This window comes from Phaethon lepturus, unplaced genomic scaffold (assembly GCF_000687285.1).
Source record: "Phaethon lepturus isolate BGI_N335 unplaced genomic scaffold, ASM68728v1 scaffold20989, whole genome shotgun sequence".
In the NCBI taxonomy this organism is placed as follows: Eukaryota; Metazoa; Chordata; class Aves; order Phaethontiformes; family Phaethontidae; genus Phaethon; species Phaethon lepturus.
The window spans coordinates 8,362-23,914 of record NW_010561566.1 but is presented as its reverse complement, the minus strand read 5'-3'; the positions used below and the strand labels follow the sequence as shown (position 1 = coordinate 23,914).

Sequence of the window (15,553 nt, the reverse complement as noted above, 5' to 3'; positions counted from 1 at the left end):
CACCTGTAGATAGTATCAGTAGTTTTTGTCTGTTTGGTCTAATCTTCTGTCCTGGGATGGGCATAATCACAGAATCACAGAATCATTAAGGTTGGAAAGACCTTTAAGATCATGAATCCAACTGACAACCCAACACCACCATGCCCCCTAAACCATGTCCTGAAGTGCCACATCTACATGTTTTTTGAACACTTCCAGTGATGGTGACTTCACCACCTCCCTGGGCAGCCTGTTCCAATGTTTTACCACTCTCTCAGTAAAGAAAATTTTCCTAATATCCAGTCTAATTGTCCCCTGGCACAAATTGAGGCCATTTTCTCTTGTTCTGTCGCTAATTACTTGGCAAATCCATCCTTTCTATCCATCTCTTGTCTCTTGCCATTGACACATGCAAGAGAAAGAGAAAAATGGAATGTGTGGTCTGTTCTAAAAGAGATGTGTTCTCGCTCCTCTTCCTCCCTCCTAGAATATTCTTAGAGCTTTTTTTGGCTGCTTTTTTTAACTATATGAGCTGTACCGTTGAATACTATTTTTGGCCCTGTAGCTTTGCTTAAAGGGCCAGTGGTGCATTTCTGCAGCAAAGCTTTCTACTGTTTTGATGTAGCTATGTAGCTGTGGTGCTTTCATCAGTAAAATTAACCATATGTACATCTGTTCCCTCTTCATAGAAGTAATGACTTAACTTATTTGATCCCTTTTATCCCTCTGTATTCAACTGTTACTACCATGTAATTAAAATTTCCCTTTTGTTGCTTGGATCGTCTTGACTATTTATATGAGATATGTGTCTATCCAGATATTCAGCTGTACCACAGTGAAACACTAGAACTGATGCTGCGCAGGTGGGCCAAGCTGGAAAAAGACTTTAAAACAAAAAATGGAAGATACGATATTAGCAAAATTCCTGATATTTATGACTGCATAAAATATGACGTGCAGCACAATGGCTCCTTAAAGTTAGAAAACACAATGGAATTATACAGGCTTTCAAAGGCTTTAGCTGACATTGTGATCCCTCAGGTAAGCATTTTCAGGTATTAAGTAGAATAAGTTGTAAAATAAATGCTTTTTCAAATTTTGTGAAAACATTTGCTCTGTCTTTTCAATGGAAGGTTCCTGTATTTTGCAGTAATAGAAATCTTTAATGTTAACTCTTATTCTCTGGTAGCAAGGTGGTGATTTTTTCTAAGAAAAAAATTGATTTATAATTTATTAAGCTGTGTTCAAAGTGAATTTTTCTAGCAATTTAAGATGTGAACATGTCTGCTTCCTTTACTGCAGTGTATTAAAATAAAGGGTTCATCTCAGTGGAGCCCCTGCAAACAACTGTGTATTCTGAAATTGCCTTTAATTTCATTCTTCCAGCTTTTAGAAATATCATTTTCAGGTTCTTTGCAAATGATATTGTTAATCCTAATCTATCAAATTTCACTTGTCTTAAGCAAGTTAAATTTAAAAAGACTTTGCTGCTGCTTCAAAATGCTAACACTCCCAGATAAAAATGTGTGCATAAAGTTTCATAGAATTTCAAGTCAGAAGCAGACAAGTTAAACTTCCATATAACACAGGCTGTTAAATGCAGGCTAGCTCTAAAATGTGGTAGGCTGCAGGATATGATAGTGATAACAGGACAGAACAGGCTAAAGCTTTCCCCAAGTGTTCCTGCAGTTACAGAGCACTGTTGTAAGAGATGTATTATCTGTATTGTATGGAGCAAGTGAGGGAACTTCTTCCTCTCTCTATCTCTCAAAAACTCCCTGACAGCAAGGAGGACAAAAAGCAATGATACTAAGTATGTATTGTGCTATGTAGACCTGTTAAGCTTAAGTTTTGAATAGAGTGTTGAGAAGAGTAGGTAAAACCGAGAACACATACTGAACAAAGTAAAAAAAAGAAAACTTAATAAGCCTACATCATGCAAAGGAAAAGCTTATGTTGCTTTCTAGGGTAACCAGAAGATCCATCACAGTGATATGCACTTCGATATCATGTGCAGCACAGAGCACACTTCCACACCTGGAAGAGGTGACTGGAAGAAGAGATACTAAAATATTGTAGATACTGTAACAGATATATTTTCCAGTTGTATTTAACTACCATTTTCAGTATTATTTGAGGTGAATAGGAGATATTCTGTGGGATGGTTTACCCCAAACTAAGATAGACATATTAAATAGGTAATGTGCCTACATCTTTTTATGGACTTTTTAAAAAAAAGTTACTTGAAATCAGGTGACATGAAATGCATCATAGATGTCTAAATCGGGGCAGGGGGACGCAGGGAGAAGGAATAATTGCCTAGATGTTTTGCTTAAGAAAAAGAGCTTCATCATACCAGAAGGTGAATCTGCTTTTGTGGTTTAACTAGTGAATGAAAAACTGTTTCTCTGTCTCAAATCAAACAGCAAAGTGGCAAACCCCTTGTTGCTTGAAGGGACATCAGTAATCAAATGTAATAAAATTGCTAAACAAAACAGTTTGCAGCCAGAGCAAACTAGTAGATGACTAATTGACTTCAATGCACAAGCTTTGAATTAGAAGACATTTTAATCTTTAACTGCTAGTTTCTTCTTACACAGGAATATGGTATTTCTAAGACTGAAAAACTAGAGATTGCCAAAGGTTACTGCACTCCTCTAGTTAGAAAAATCCGTTCTGACCTTCAGAGAACTCAAGATGATGATACTGTAAACAAGCTTCACCCTCTGTAAGTCTTTCACTTTTTTACATGGTTCCATTAATTTCCATAAGACTTAATGGAGATACTCCATAGCTTTCATATTTGAAGTGTCTTACTAGCTCATAGTAATTTAAAAAGTATGATTTATTTATTTGTATGTTGTCAGCTATTTCTAAAATAGGGACACATCTCATTATGGTCTAATAAGATTATTTTTTTTTCTTTCAAGTTACTCCAGGGGTGTTATGTCCCCTGAACGCCATGTTCGTACACGGCTGTATTTCACCAGCGAAAGTCATGTCCACTCCCTGTTATCCACCCTTCGTTATGGTGCCTTATGTGATGTAAGTTGAACACTTCTTCTGTTAAAGCTCTGGTATTTTGAGAAGAACCAAAAGGACTCAATCATACTAAAATTGTATCAATTGAAGGCTTAATTTTCTTAAGTGGATTTGAAATGTATCACACTTTTCAAACATTTGATTTCCTATTATATATGCAGAACCACATTTCAAATCACTGGCATGCATGTTGGCGGAAATCAGCATGTCCTTTAAAGTAATGCTGAGTTCCACTGGTATGTTCAGCTGTATATGTTATGGTCTCAAAGAGATCTGAAAACGGCAGATAATCCATTTTTTGTCTTCTGTTGTCACCTATAAGTCTTCTAACTCTTTTTCCTTTGAGGTATCATTTAGGGTACTCACTTTTGCATTGCCTTTTGCACTGCCTTATTAATTTTGACCATTGGCATATTATAATGACCTCCCTACCTGACTTCAAGAACGCTAATGTAGTGCAGTTTCTCCTGTTCAGTGGATTGTCTTACTTTCCTATATTGTCATAGAATATGTTGAAGGAGGTGCATTATTCTCCATCTGGTTGTCTTTGAAACAAAGGACTAAAAAAGACAAGGTGTCCAGATTCAGAAATGACCTAACTGAGCTCTTGGAGAAGATAAACCCAGCACCACAAAGCCTACATGGCTGCTTCTAACATAGATCTTGATTAATATACTAACTTTTGAAATGGTTGACATTGGTTTTGAAATATTAACATACTTTCTTCTGGAAATGGATGACTAAACTCACTGATGGCAAAAGCACTTTTTATCTTAGACCTCTATGACATAATGCTGCAGCAGATACACCACTAGTTTTAGGCTGATAAACTTTGAAGTTTTTTAAGGTGAAAAAAGGTGAATATTCATTTAAGATAGTTTGGGATATGGTGGTTATTTTTCCTCTATATACTAGAAGCCTTCATTTACTCTGACTCTAGAGTGGTATCTAGAAACATCTTCCATGATACACCAGTTGAAATTACTTTATTGCAAAATTAACAATTCCTATTTAAACTCAGGAGAGTTTAAAACAGTGCCTTTGTCTACAAGACATGTATCATCAGTGGCGAAAGAACATGAAAGATACACTGAAATAAAATCTGAAAAGTTCTGATCTCCACTTTTTATTCATTTGATGAATAATTTTAAGTCACATTTTTCCCCTAGTTGTATCTTGGTTTTTCCTTAGTTGTGAAAAGATTCCTACTTCTGCTGTGAATATAAAATCCATGTAAACGGGTAAAAATCATCTTTTTTCTTAAAGAAAATAGCTGGGTTTTACTCGTTGATTTTTTTTTTTCCCTTTCATAAGGAATCAAAAGATGAACAATGGAAACGAGCGATGGATTATTTAAATGTTGTCAATGAACTCAATTACATGACCCAGATTGTTATCATGCTTTATGAGGATCCAAACAAGGTATTTACAGTGGATAAATATCTTCAGAAACAAGTAATGCTAAGCTATGTATTAAAGTGTAAAACTATTTAATCATTTTCTTCAGGAACTTTCTTCGGAAGAACGTTTTCATGTAGAGCTGCACTTCAGTCCAGGAGCGAAAGGCTGTGAGGAAGATAAAAATTTACCATCTGGGTATGGATACAGACCTGCGTCCAGAGAGGTAATAATTATGCCTTTCTTCAAAGGAAAAGTCAGTTTTTCTGAATACGGACATACCTAAAATAAACACTGGGAAATTGTTAGCTAAAGAATACAAATGTGATTTTTGTTTTGGTAGAAAAATATCTAGTAAAATATAGTCAGTCCCAACGTATTATTCTCTTTTGAGGTATACGGACATAGATAATTTAGACCTTTTATGGCTTTGCCAGAATTTTTGCTAGAAATAGGAAATACTAATTGTAAGAAAAGTGACATCAACATCAGTGTCACATCAATGATATTCTGGCAACTGAAACAAATATTTAAGAGAGTAAGGTCATTCAGCATGTTTGTGAATACAGATTGTAAAGGAAGGATTGATATTTTCAAAGATATATGGGCAGGTCTGTGGAGTTAACCACCTGCTTTTTGAGGAATAAATGAAAGCAAAGCTTGGCTGAAATTCTATTTGACTTGTGGGGCCAAGATTTTATTACTGTGTCAACAGAAAATTGGAGTAAGGTATGTTGGCTGAACAGTGTCGTTAATTAGGACCACACTATCATATGCAGTGGCTGGTTAGGAATAAATACATATTATTAAAAACTAGAGCAATTTTTTCAATAATACGTGATTTACATCTTTTATTTTTAAAATCAACTTGCTTTATGTTTACACAGAAGGTTTATTCAACAGCCACTTCTGTCTACATTTTTCAAGATGTGCAACTAAATTGAAAATAAATTATGTATTGTTTATAGAATGAAGGCTCAAAGAAAAACTCTCATAGAAATGATAGTGATGAGGAGGCACATGCTTCTAAAAGAGATGAAACAGATCGGTCAGTAGTGATGTTCAAGCCAATGGTATCAGACCCAATTCACATACACAGAAAGTCACCCCTTCCAAGATCCCGGAAGATTGGTTCTGTTGAAGTAAGTGTTTATGTTCCAGATAATGTCTTTCACGGAGATTCACTTGCTTACTTCTAACAAAACAAAAACTGCTTTTTGATTCTGCTTTTGATTACACAGAACGAGTATGACATTAAGTCTCACAAAATGGTTGCTCTCATTCTGTGGGAAATCTTCCATGGCAGTAATTTGTCTGAAAGAATATTTTTTAAATGAATTATTATTTTGCAATAAGACTTTTTTCCTTTTTTTTTTTTAAGCCATTTTAGAAAAGCCAATATTTGAAAATGAAGACTTTTTCTGTCTAAACCTACGTCTTCAAACTAACATACATTTCTTTTGTATTCATCCGTACGAGACAGCTGCTATTGGGAATTAAGCAAACCTTCTGGGTGATCATGCTGAGAGGGAATGGAGGGATTGGGGGCGGTAGGGGAGGTACAGGAGGTGAGAGATGTCTTCTGCTGTATATGCTTTCACGTGGAGTGAAAGTTACTCCACTTGACAAGCATTTGAAGGTAAGAAAATAAACTGGAAGCTTTTTTTTAAGTGGGTAGGGTTAGTGTCCATAAATTCTTTACATAACATCTTGAACAGTCTAATCTCCTGTCTGGAAGGCCATGACATCTAGGTGTGCTTCACAGATATGGCTTTAATGTCACAGAGGTGGGGGGATGCACGGCAGTATCCCTGATACCATTTGTACGGTTGAGTGGCAAAGCCTTAGATGGTGCATAGTGGCACTTCTGTGATATTAATGCTAGAAGCAGACTGACAGCTTCTTACTGCCTCATTTTCAGTTGCTTAAAAACATCAGAAATTAAGATTCACACCAAAAGCTTTACCTTTCATGTTTGTGTTGGGTATGGGCTGTTTGTATGCAATGAAATTACTGCAGATTTGCAAGTAACTTAGTTATTGGTAATGTGGAGAGAAAAAGATGCATGGTTCCCTTCTATAAGGATATCTGTATAACTTCACATGACTTCCATAAATTAACAGAGATAATATGTGAATGTCTTACATTTTCTATTTCCAAGTTTTATCATAAACAAATGCTCACAACATCAATATTTTGGATTTTTAAAAGCTGTTTTCACTATGATCATGCAAACTGCCCTCCTAGTTATGAGTTTACATACACACAACTTAATAGTCTTATTACTTCAAACATTTAACCATTTTAATTTTCATAAATTATGTAGGCGTTATTTTCAAAAGGTATGAAATAACAAATTTTGACTGTGCAGATAATGTATGTTCAGATGGAATGTGTTTCGGCATGCAGTGCTTGTTTACTTGCTGGAAGCAAATAGCTGATTTAAAGAAAACACACACTATTAACCTTTTTTGGAAAAGTAAAATTGGAAGTTTCATCTGGCCTACTGAAATCCGCAAAACCAGTATTTGGAGTATTTGAACCAAATGGTATTTTCAAGTGTTTAAAAAAAGTAATTGCAACTTAAACTGCAACTGCCTTGAACCCTTTTTGCCCTCCCACCCCTCCCCCATAAGGTAATGCTCTCTTCACCTATGTCCATTAATTTGAAAGGACACTGCCAGGTGTGAGATTATAGGGAAGCTTTAATCTGGGGTATAGTCAGCAATATTTACAGAAGGACTGCAACTGTGATTGAGTCATGAAAATAAAAAAAACAGAGTTCTAATGGTAAAACAAGAAAGTAAGTCTCATCGGCATTGGAAATCAAATTCTGTATTGCTGTAAGTGTTGATTGTTAATGATACATAATGATGTAGGGCATGGGGGACTCTTAGCCTGACACTGTCCTCCCTTGAAGTCTTAATAGATGTCCAGTATTAGATAATTTTTAGGGCTTTTTTAAGGTTAGAAAACTACTACCAGTAAGGTTGGTGCTACTACCAGTGAGTCAGCTGTAAAGTCTCAAAGGCAATTCTAAAATTGAGAATCTTTTAGGTAAAGTAATAGACTAGAAATGAAAACTATTAAGTAATAAATAGGAAAGTTTATTGTACTTAGAGGGGGAAAACTATTAAACAGTACGTCAAGGATAACAGATGTTCTGTTTTCAACATGTGGGAAATTTTTAAAATTATGAATCAATTCTTGATAACAATTACCTTTCTCTCATATCTTATAATTAATAATTAGTCTACCAAAAATTTTATTAAAGTGTCGTATTAAAAGATATAATTGGATTAAAATATATAAGTGGAACTGATAACTTCCTTATATTGTAACATTACTCTTCCCTATTTGCTGTTTAATAGTTTTAAAAGCAGTAAACAAAAGGGTGCAAGCAGATTGGTTTTTTTTTTTTCTTTTCTGTTCATTTGGCTCTGTTGAATCTAACTTTGCATGCTTTGCTGTTTTTTGCCCCCTTTCTCACTTCCAGGAAGAGAGCCCCCTGAGTGTGTCTAGCCCAGAGTGTATTGGTACCTGGCTGCATTACACCAGTGGTGTGGGTACTGGGCGTCGAAGGCGCAGATCAGGGGAACAAATCACTTCTTCCCCTGTCTCCCCTAAATCATTGGCTTTCACATCCAGTATTTTTGGCTCATGGCAACAGGTTTTTAAACTTTACTTCATTAAACATTATTCTGCATTCCAAGCAACAACCAACTGTCTTTAAGGACATCTAATCCCTTGTTATGGATTATGTTTGAAGCAAATTCTTCCACTTAAAATTACTTCCCGAGAATGTTTGGGGGAAAAAGAGCAAGGGCATGTTTTTCCACTGAGTATGTTACATGTTTTCCTAAAAATTTGGTTTCTTTATAGGAATTGCAAATGTTACCACAGTAAAAAAGACTTAGTCTACTGTCTAATGAAACAGATTTCTGCTTTGGTTTAGTTGTCCTTTAAGACTTTTAAAACAGCATTGCTTAATTTGGTGGTAGGTAAATTGAAAAACTTTTTTTTTTAATAATTGCAACCAATACAATTTAAAATAATTTATTTGGTACTTCATATTGCTACACAAAACTTGTTTTGCATAGATCATATTTTTCAGTGGCCTGGTATTAACTATTGCAGGGAACAAACTCTAGCACTAATAATTCTTGCCTTCTGTATCTGGAGGTATCTGAAACTCCCAACACAGTACATCATCCATTGACTTGTACAATATTTTGAAGATTTTTCTAAATATTGGTGGGGAAAGGCAGGGAAAAAAAGAAACAGTAATTTTTTTTTTTAAGTACCAGTGAAGATGTCAAGATATTGTTTACACTTATGACAATGGATGGTGTTCTGTTAACCATATCCTTTTTCTTTGAAAATTTTCATAATTTCTAAATCTATTTACATAGGAAAGGTTTATATCAGTAAAGGCTGTGAGCATCTGAAGATTACACTGATTGAGCCCGTGCATGGATCAGTGATTGTATGGTGTCCTCAATAGTTTGTCTGTCTTTCCTTCCCTCCCTTCCTTTTTTCAATACAGGCGCAGTTTAGGAGAGTGCATTTGGTAAAATGAAATAAAATGTCTCAAATGTCTGTTCTCATATCTGTCTTGGTCTGTGTCCTTTCTCATTCTGAATGCTTGCTTTGCACCACTTCATTGCAAGGAACTCATATGTGAAATGGACTCCCTTCAGAAGGGGATACTGCATGACGTCTCATGTTTCCTTTACATATTTTTACTAACACTTATCATACAGCTTATTAACACGTCTGTCTGAAACAGGCTGCTGTATCAAGTTAAATGGACATTTCAAGCTACTGTTCTACTTTCCCTTATTTTTCTGTTTTTTATATCCAGGTCCTATCAGAAAGCAATAGTAATTTACGAACACCGAGAACTATTCTGGAACAAAAGCAGAGTGGCCTAGGTATGTGCCTACAATTGAAATTTTGTTTGATGTTAGCGGCTTTTCATCTCCCTGTTGTTCTGCACAGTTGTACATTCTTTGAATAGCTGTTACGTTAACAGGACCCAATAGTACTTGTTATCAATAGTACATGCTGAGTGTCTGCCGATGAATTGGACAATTTTTTCTGCAGCAAAAGTTTAAAAATAATTTATAACTGAAAAGAGCAAACTGTTTGAGACTGTTCACACTACTGACTGTACTGCTTGTAACAGGTACACAGGATTATTTTAAACATTTTTAAGATAATGGAGTTCATGACTGAGTTTTTTGGTTCTGCAAGAATCTTTCGCATTGAAATGGCCTGCACTGGAAACTCTTTAAACACTTTTCTTGAACATTAACATTTCCTTAACATTTTCTTGAACATTAACAATTCCGTATGGGCAATTGATGGAATTGAAGGTGCTTTACCAAGGGGAGGGGGATGGGGATATTATCAAGTTTCTTGATAATATCAGGGGTTTTGCATACATTCCCTCTCCTAAAATCAATTTCTTCCTTTCAGCAGTAGAATGAATCATGCTATAATTCAATGAGTTGTTTCAAATTCTTTTAATTCAAGTGGCGCTTTTCTGTTGCTTCTTTGAAACAGGCATACATCTGACTGATATGCAAAAATATGAAATCTTGCACTCCTGTAAATCAGTATTGCATTTTTTTCTGTAAGATTGTCTTTTCATGGGAAAAATGAAATGTAGAAAATGCATAAGCTATATGCATAAACTTAGAAGTTGCTTTTCCTTTCTTTGTAAAGATCTGTATTTTTTCTATGTCTAATCTTTCTGTGATACTTTTCTCCCTGTTATATTTTTCCCTTAGTAAAATGCATACATCAGGTGCTCTTGTTTATCAAAGTTACTTTTTTTTAATTGTGTGCTTGCTAGTTAAACAAATTTTCTTTTGCCAATGTGTGACACAATATGGCTTGTGGAAGTTGATGTATTTCTTTGCATAGATTAAGGTATTAAATTTGGTGTGAAAGGCTTTTGCCACAGACCAGGCACCGATTTATTTTGGCTGTGATTGGTCACATGTGCTAGTAATGTTTCCCCTCAATGGGTCATTAAAAGTCATGAAGGGAAGTATCACTGGACAGATTGTTGGTTTTCAAAAAAAATCTGCTGCTACTTACCTAAAATGTAAAAGATAAGTTGTGAGTGAAAAGCCACTTCTCCTTTCAACTAGTAGTAAAAGCTAAACAAAAAGATGGCAACAGCTTTTTTCCATTTTGTTCATTGTCGTATGTAAATTTCATTTATTGTTGATGATTATAAAAGTTACTTTCATATTCCTGTCTGTGGCTTTCAGTGATTTGTTAAAACTCCCATCCTAGTGGCAGGAATGTATAAGTTGTAACAGAAGTACTCTCACTCGCATGGAGAGACAAAAAAGTCTTCTCAGGAAAGGAAGTCAAGCTAACCTTGGAGAAACTTTTAGGTATTTTCAGTTTGTAACATTGTCAATGAAGTTAGCTGAAATACAAATAGAATATTTCTAATTTGGTTAACATTTTGTTGGGGTTAGAAAGGAAATATTTCCATATTAAGTCTGTGGAATGCATGAGTACATCATTGCAGCCTATCATCTCAAAGATTGATTTTGGATGAAAGCCATGAGCTGTATTTTTCCAGTTTATATTTGTTTCAGAGCTGCAGGTTTTAAAACACACAACTTTCACATCATCATCATCTTCATTTTGTTTTCTTGTTTTGGTTATGTTTACATTGATGCTAACTGGTAACTTTTCTTCACCAAAAGTGAAAACAGGACAAGAACTCACTTTGTTAAAGCCAGTCCTCTCATTGCACATATAGCAGAGGGTGCTGTGTCATGAGTAGAAGCACAGTAAATTATGATAGTTTCAGCCTACAAGTACCACTCTGACATTACAAGCATATTGTGAACCTGTCCAAGGCACTGCCAAAAGCTGCCTTTTGTGTGGTAAGAGCCATGTGCTTGCATGCTGCATGCATCCCCAATGTGAATGGACGAACACCTGGTTGTTGTATGTATTTTCTCTAACTCCCATCAGGGTCTCACTGTGCGGGCCTGTTTAGCACCTCAGTGCTCGGGGGTTCTTCAAGTGCACCTAACCTACAGGATTATGCTCGTACTCATCGTAAAAAGCTGACTTCTTCTGGCTTCATAGATGGTATGTGCACACTCTCGCACATGCACGCACGAACCCATGTGCCACATTAAACTTCTAAAGATAAATCCTAGGTTACTGATTTTAATGGAATCCTAGAATCCTTGCCTTAGTATTAATTGTGTGAGTTTCTATTGCTTCTTTATTGCCCATAGCTTGCTTACGTTTAACTTCATAGCATAGTTAATTCTTGTTTCTGTCTTGAATTGAACAGTGGCTCACAGACTTGTAATGCGTGCCAGGAGATTTCAGCAAGTGCATTTTTAAGTAAACTAAAATTTTGGTTTTGAAATTCTTTACTTATTTTAAACTTCGGGTTTTATCATTACTTATTGATCTTGAAATTAAATAAATTACTTGGAGATTATACAAGGAATGAAAGAGATTATAAACTAACAAGTTAAATACTGATGGTAAAAATTTTAGGATTCCTGACCTTTTTTTGGTGGGGTTTGGTTTAGAAATGAGCAGGAGATTTTCAGTTTTAGATAATCTGGGCTAGACAAGAAACTCTCTCACTAGATTTCAGAATGTAAAGATACCAAAGCACACCTTTATAACTCTGAGGTGAAACAGTATTCATGCTGTTTTCCCCCTAGTTCACTACTCAGTGTTCAATTCTAACCTGATATAACCTTGTATGCCAGAATCACCAGCTCATTCTGCTTGTTTTCATACACTTCATTACACATCTTGTAGATACCAACAATCCAAATTTTCTTCTTTTTAACCTCTATTTAGATTTTAGCCCCGTTCCTTGGTCCCTTCTGCATGCCACTCAGTTCTAATACCTTCTCATCTTTTCTTTTTTTCTTTCTTCTTCCTTTCCTTTTATAAAATGTCCCTCTTTTGGTAGCTGTTACAAATTTCAGGTACCTGTTTTTCTCTTTCTCAGACACCACACGCGGTTCTGCTGTTAAAAGGTTTTCTATCTCATTTGCTCGACACCCAACCAATGGTACGTTTTGCTTTTATTTTAAAAACAAAAACGAAAACAAAAAAGTTCCTTGCTTCATCCCTTTTATTTTTATTTCAAATACGGGGTGTACAGTATCATCAAAGCCGTCTGTCGTTCCTAACTTCAAGCACAATTCCAAATATTTGTAATCATTAGATATCCTAAATCCCTTCTTTACTATTCATTAGTGTAAATACAACATCAAAATTCATTCCTTAGAAAAATCCTTGAAAAAAATGGAAGTGCTACTGTTAATCATGATCTCTGCAATACATTATTCTTCCCGATTTCTTGTGTGATCAGACTGTATGGTACAAGATAAAAACAGAATTAAATCCGATCTTTATTGGGCATACACTTCTTGATAGCTGCCATTTCTTCTTTCTCTTTGTCCTGCTGACCTGTTTCACTGACCCAATTCTAAAAGGAATCACTGAATTGACAACTGGAGTTTATGACTATCTTCTTGAAGTGATGCTAAATTAAAAAAACTAAAGCAGAAGCTCTGGTTCCATTCCTGATAAATTGCTATATGTGTCATCAGATAAAAATTTATTTTACCTTATCATACTTCTCTGTTCATCAGATGTGCAAATTACTTAAATATTGCACTAAAAATCACAGCAAGAGAGCTGCCTGTTGCTTACATTGACCTCTTGAGCTTCAAGAGTGAGAGTTAACTTGTCTTCAGTCTACCATAGTTACAAAAAAAAGTCTGTTTAACACCCAGGACAGAGGTATGTCTTTCTCTTTCTCAGCAAAATATTTCATGCCTACCTTTCTACATGATTAAATAGGCCCAAAATGTGTCCTGTTCATGAGAACCAGACTTGGTCTTCAGTATCCACCAGATCTTAATGTAGCTTTTCCAGATTTCTTAACTGCAGTTTTAAAATGTGTATGACTGCTGGCTGAGTACAGTGATAGTGATATTACTGAAACTGCAGTGGCAATCATCAGCTTTTTTGTGTTAGATTAAAAATGTATTTGCTTAGAAACAAGGTTTAAAAAAAAAAGACTGAATTTTTGTTTGGCTTTGTTGAGAAGCAAAATAGTCCTTTATTATATTCATTTGGAATCCATAGTTACTTATTGCACTGCAGTGGTTCTTGAAGGCAGACTGCTATAGTAAGGCTGAATTAATACCAGTAAGACTGTGTTTGATCTAAAAGGCCAAATCTAGTGTCCTATTTCAAATAGGAAAGTTAGGAGTCCATTTTTTATCTTTAGACTCAAACCAAGTAATATTTCCAAAACATACAAGGTCAGAAAGTAAGAACTGCATTTCAGTATCAGTGTCTAATAGTATGATTACTTTCTATTCCATTTAGCACTATCTTTTAGTGACCATATTCTTTAAAAAAGGATCTAAATTGCTTTTAATGAATGCATTGATTGTTCTGATTCATTTAATACAGCAGTTTTACCACACATCTTTTACAAGGTTAATGCATGCAGTATGAGCTCCTATGAAACCTAAGTATGTTGCAGGTTTCCAAGGGTTCACTACTAACATTAGAACATATTGATGTTGTTTTGTCTGTCTGCTGGACTATCATTTTGATTCTCCTTGTCCCTCTCACTCTGTTTTTTCTTATTTTTATGTTGTTATCACACCCTCTTAACTCATTTCAGACTACCCCCCCATCTTTAGTTCAAGGAACATGAACAAGTATCTTCTGACAGTGCTTTACCTTATTTTCTGGGCCTCTGTGCAGAACACCCACACCTCTTTAGGTGCTGGTCCATTTCCTCTGTGGAATTTCTAGGCTCCAGTGGTATGTCTTTATAGCTTTTAAATGTAAGACTGCAGGGTGGCTTTTTGAGATGCTGCGTTAACCCTTTCATTGTCTTGCCTTTTGATGGGGACAGTGCTTTAAAAAGAAATATAGCCAAATCTCAAAGGCTGTTAATTTACAGGAAATTGCTTTTTTAAAGGGATACTGTCAGGCTTCTTAATCATTAAAATTCAAATTTATTTCTCATAGCATCATAAAATATTTATAATAAAATATTCAAATAAAACACTGCAGATAGATTTCCAGGGTATCTTCTAAGTCATATCCTTAGATGCGAAGATACTACAACAACATGCTGGGATATGGCTATCTGATAGCAGAATTGTCAAAACTGAACAAAAACCTATGGAGGGGAAATTCCTGAAAGAATTGCCTTTTTTAAAGGGCCTGGGTGTATTTTGAAATTCCTTACATTCTGTAACACTGCACTGTAAGAGTTATTAAGATAATAGTTATTAAAAAGTTAACCTGACATTGTCCCACTCTGTTCTTCGCAAAATTAAAAAAATAAATTCTCATTCAAGTGGTAGTGACTTTTCTGTCAGAGTAAAGACATAATACAAGACAAAATAAATCTTGTATTTTACTCTAATGCAAAGAAAGGGTTTGCGCTTTGCATGCATGTATAGTTATTTAGGATATTAACATATATGCCAAACATTTTAGTGCTTACACTGAAGCTTAGCTACTGCCTTTATAGGAAAATAGAAATTAAGTGTGTGGTGGCATTTCTTTTGTACATTAAAATCAAGTTTCCATGAAATACAACATTATATTTGTAATATAAGTGAAGCTGACATAAGTACACTTCAGTTGATTGTATATTTGAAGCAACTGTCCCTCAAATTTGGGTATGGCCAAGATGGATCCAAATATAAATACAGACATTTGGGGATTGAAATTTTGTTGAGCTATTTCTCTATGCAAAGCACTAAATGGGGAGTGAATGGGGAACATTGGATATCCCAGGAATATTGATGCTTATTATTTTAGGGGAGGGAACAGTTCACAGTCATAATGCTATCTCTAATAAATGTACCTTGAACTGAAATTCTAAACATTATTTCATTCACTATTGTTTCTTCATTTAAATATCTTAAAAGAAATGTAGCAACTGTAAATTTACAATATTGAATTGCAAAGTTGTAGTGTTAGAGCACTATGTTGAAAACACTAATGGGCATATTAAGCTCTTCGGAAAAGCAATTGTTCATCGAGTTATCAAACTTGCATCACTTTAGAGAACTGCACT

General features: G+C 35.1%; 1 protein-coding gene across 1 annotated transcript in view; it reads left to right on the top strand.

The window, feature by feature from the left end:
* PPIP5K2 (diphosphoinositol pentakisphosphate kinase 2) overlaps positions 1 to 15,553 on the top strand; it is a gene marked incomplete at its 5' end in the record, with an annotated part of 34,369 nt that overhangs the window by 15,316 nt on the left and 3,500 nt on the right. Inside the window, 10 exons of the mRNA XM_010294048.1 lie at positions 797 to 1,020; positions 2,580 to 2,707; positions 2,910 to 3,024; positions 4,336 to 4,443; positions 4,529 to 4,645; positions 5,388 to 5,561; positions 7,916 to 8,089; positions 9,284 to 9,353; positions 11,428 to 11,547; positions 12,440 to 12,502. Coding sequence (XP_010292350.1) covers positions 797 to 1,020; positions 2,580 to 2,707; positions 2,910 to 3,024; positions 4,336 to 4,443; positions 4,529 to 4,645; positions 5,388 to 5,561; positions 7,916 to 8,089; positions 9,284 to 9,353; positions 11,428 to 11,547; positions 12,440 to 12,502 — 1,293 coding nt within the window. The remainder of the gene's footprint in view (positions 1 to 796; positions 1,021 to 2,579; positions 2,708 to 2,909; positions 3,025 to 4,335; positions 4,444 to 4,528; positions 4,646 to 5,387; positions 5,562 to 7,915; positions 8,090 to 9,283; positions 9,354 to 11,427; positions 11,548 to 12,439; positions 12,503 to 15,553) is intronic.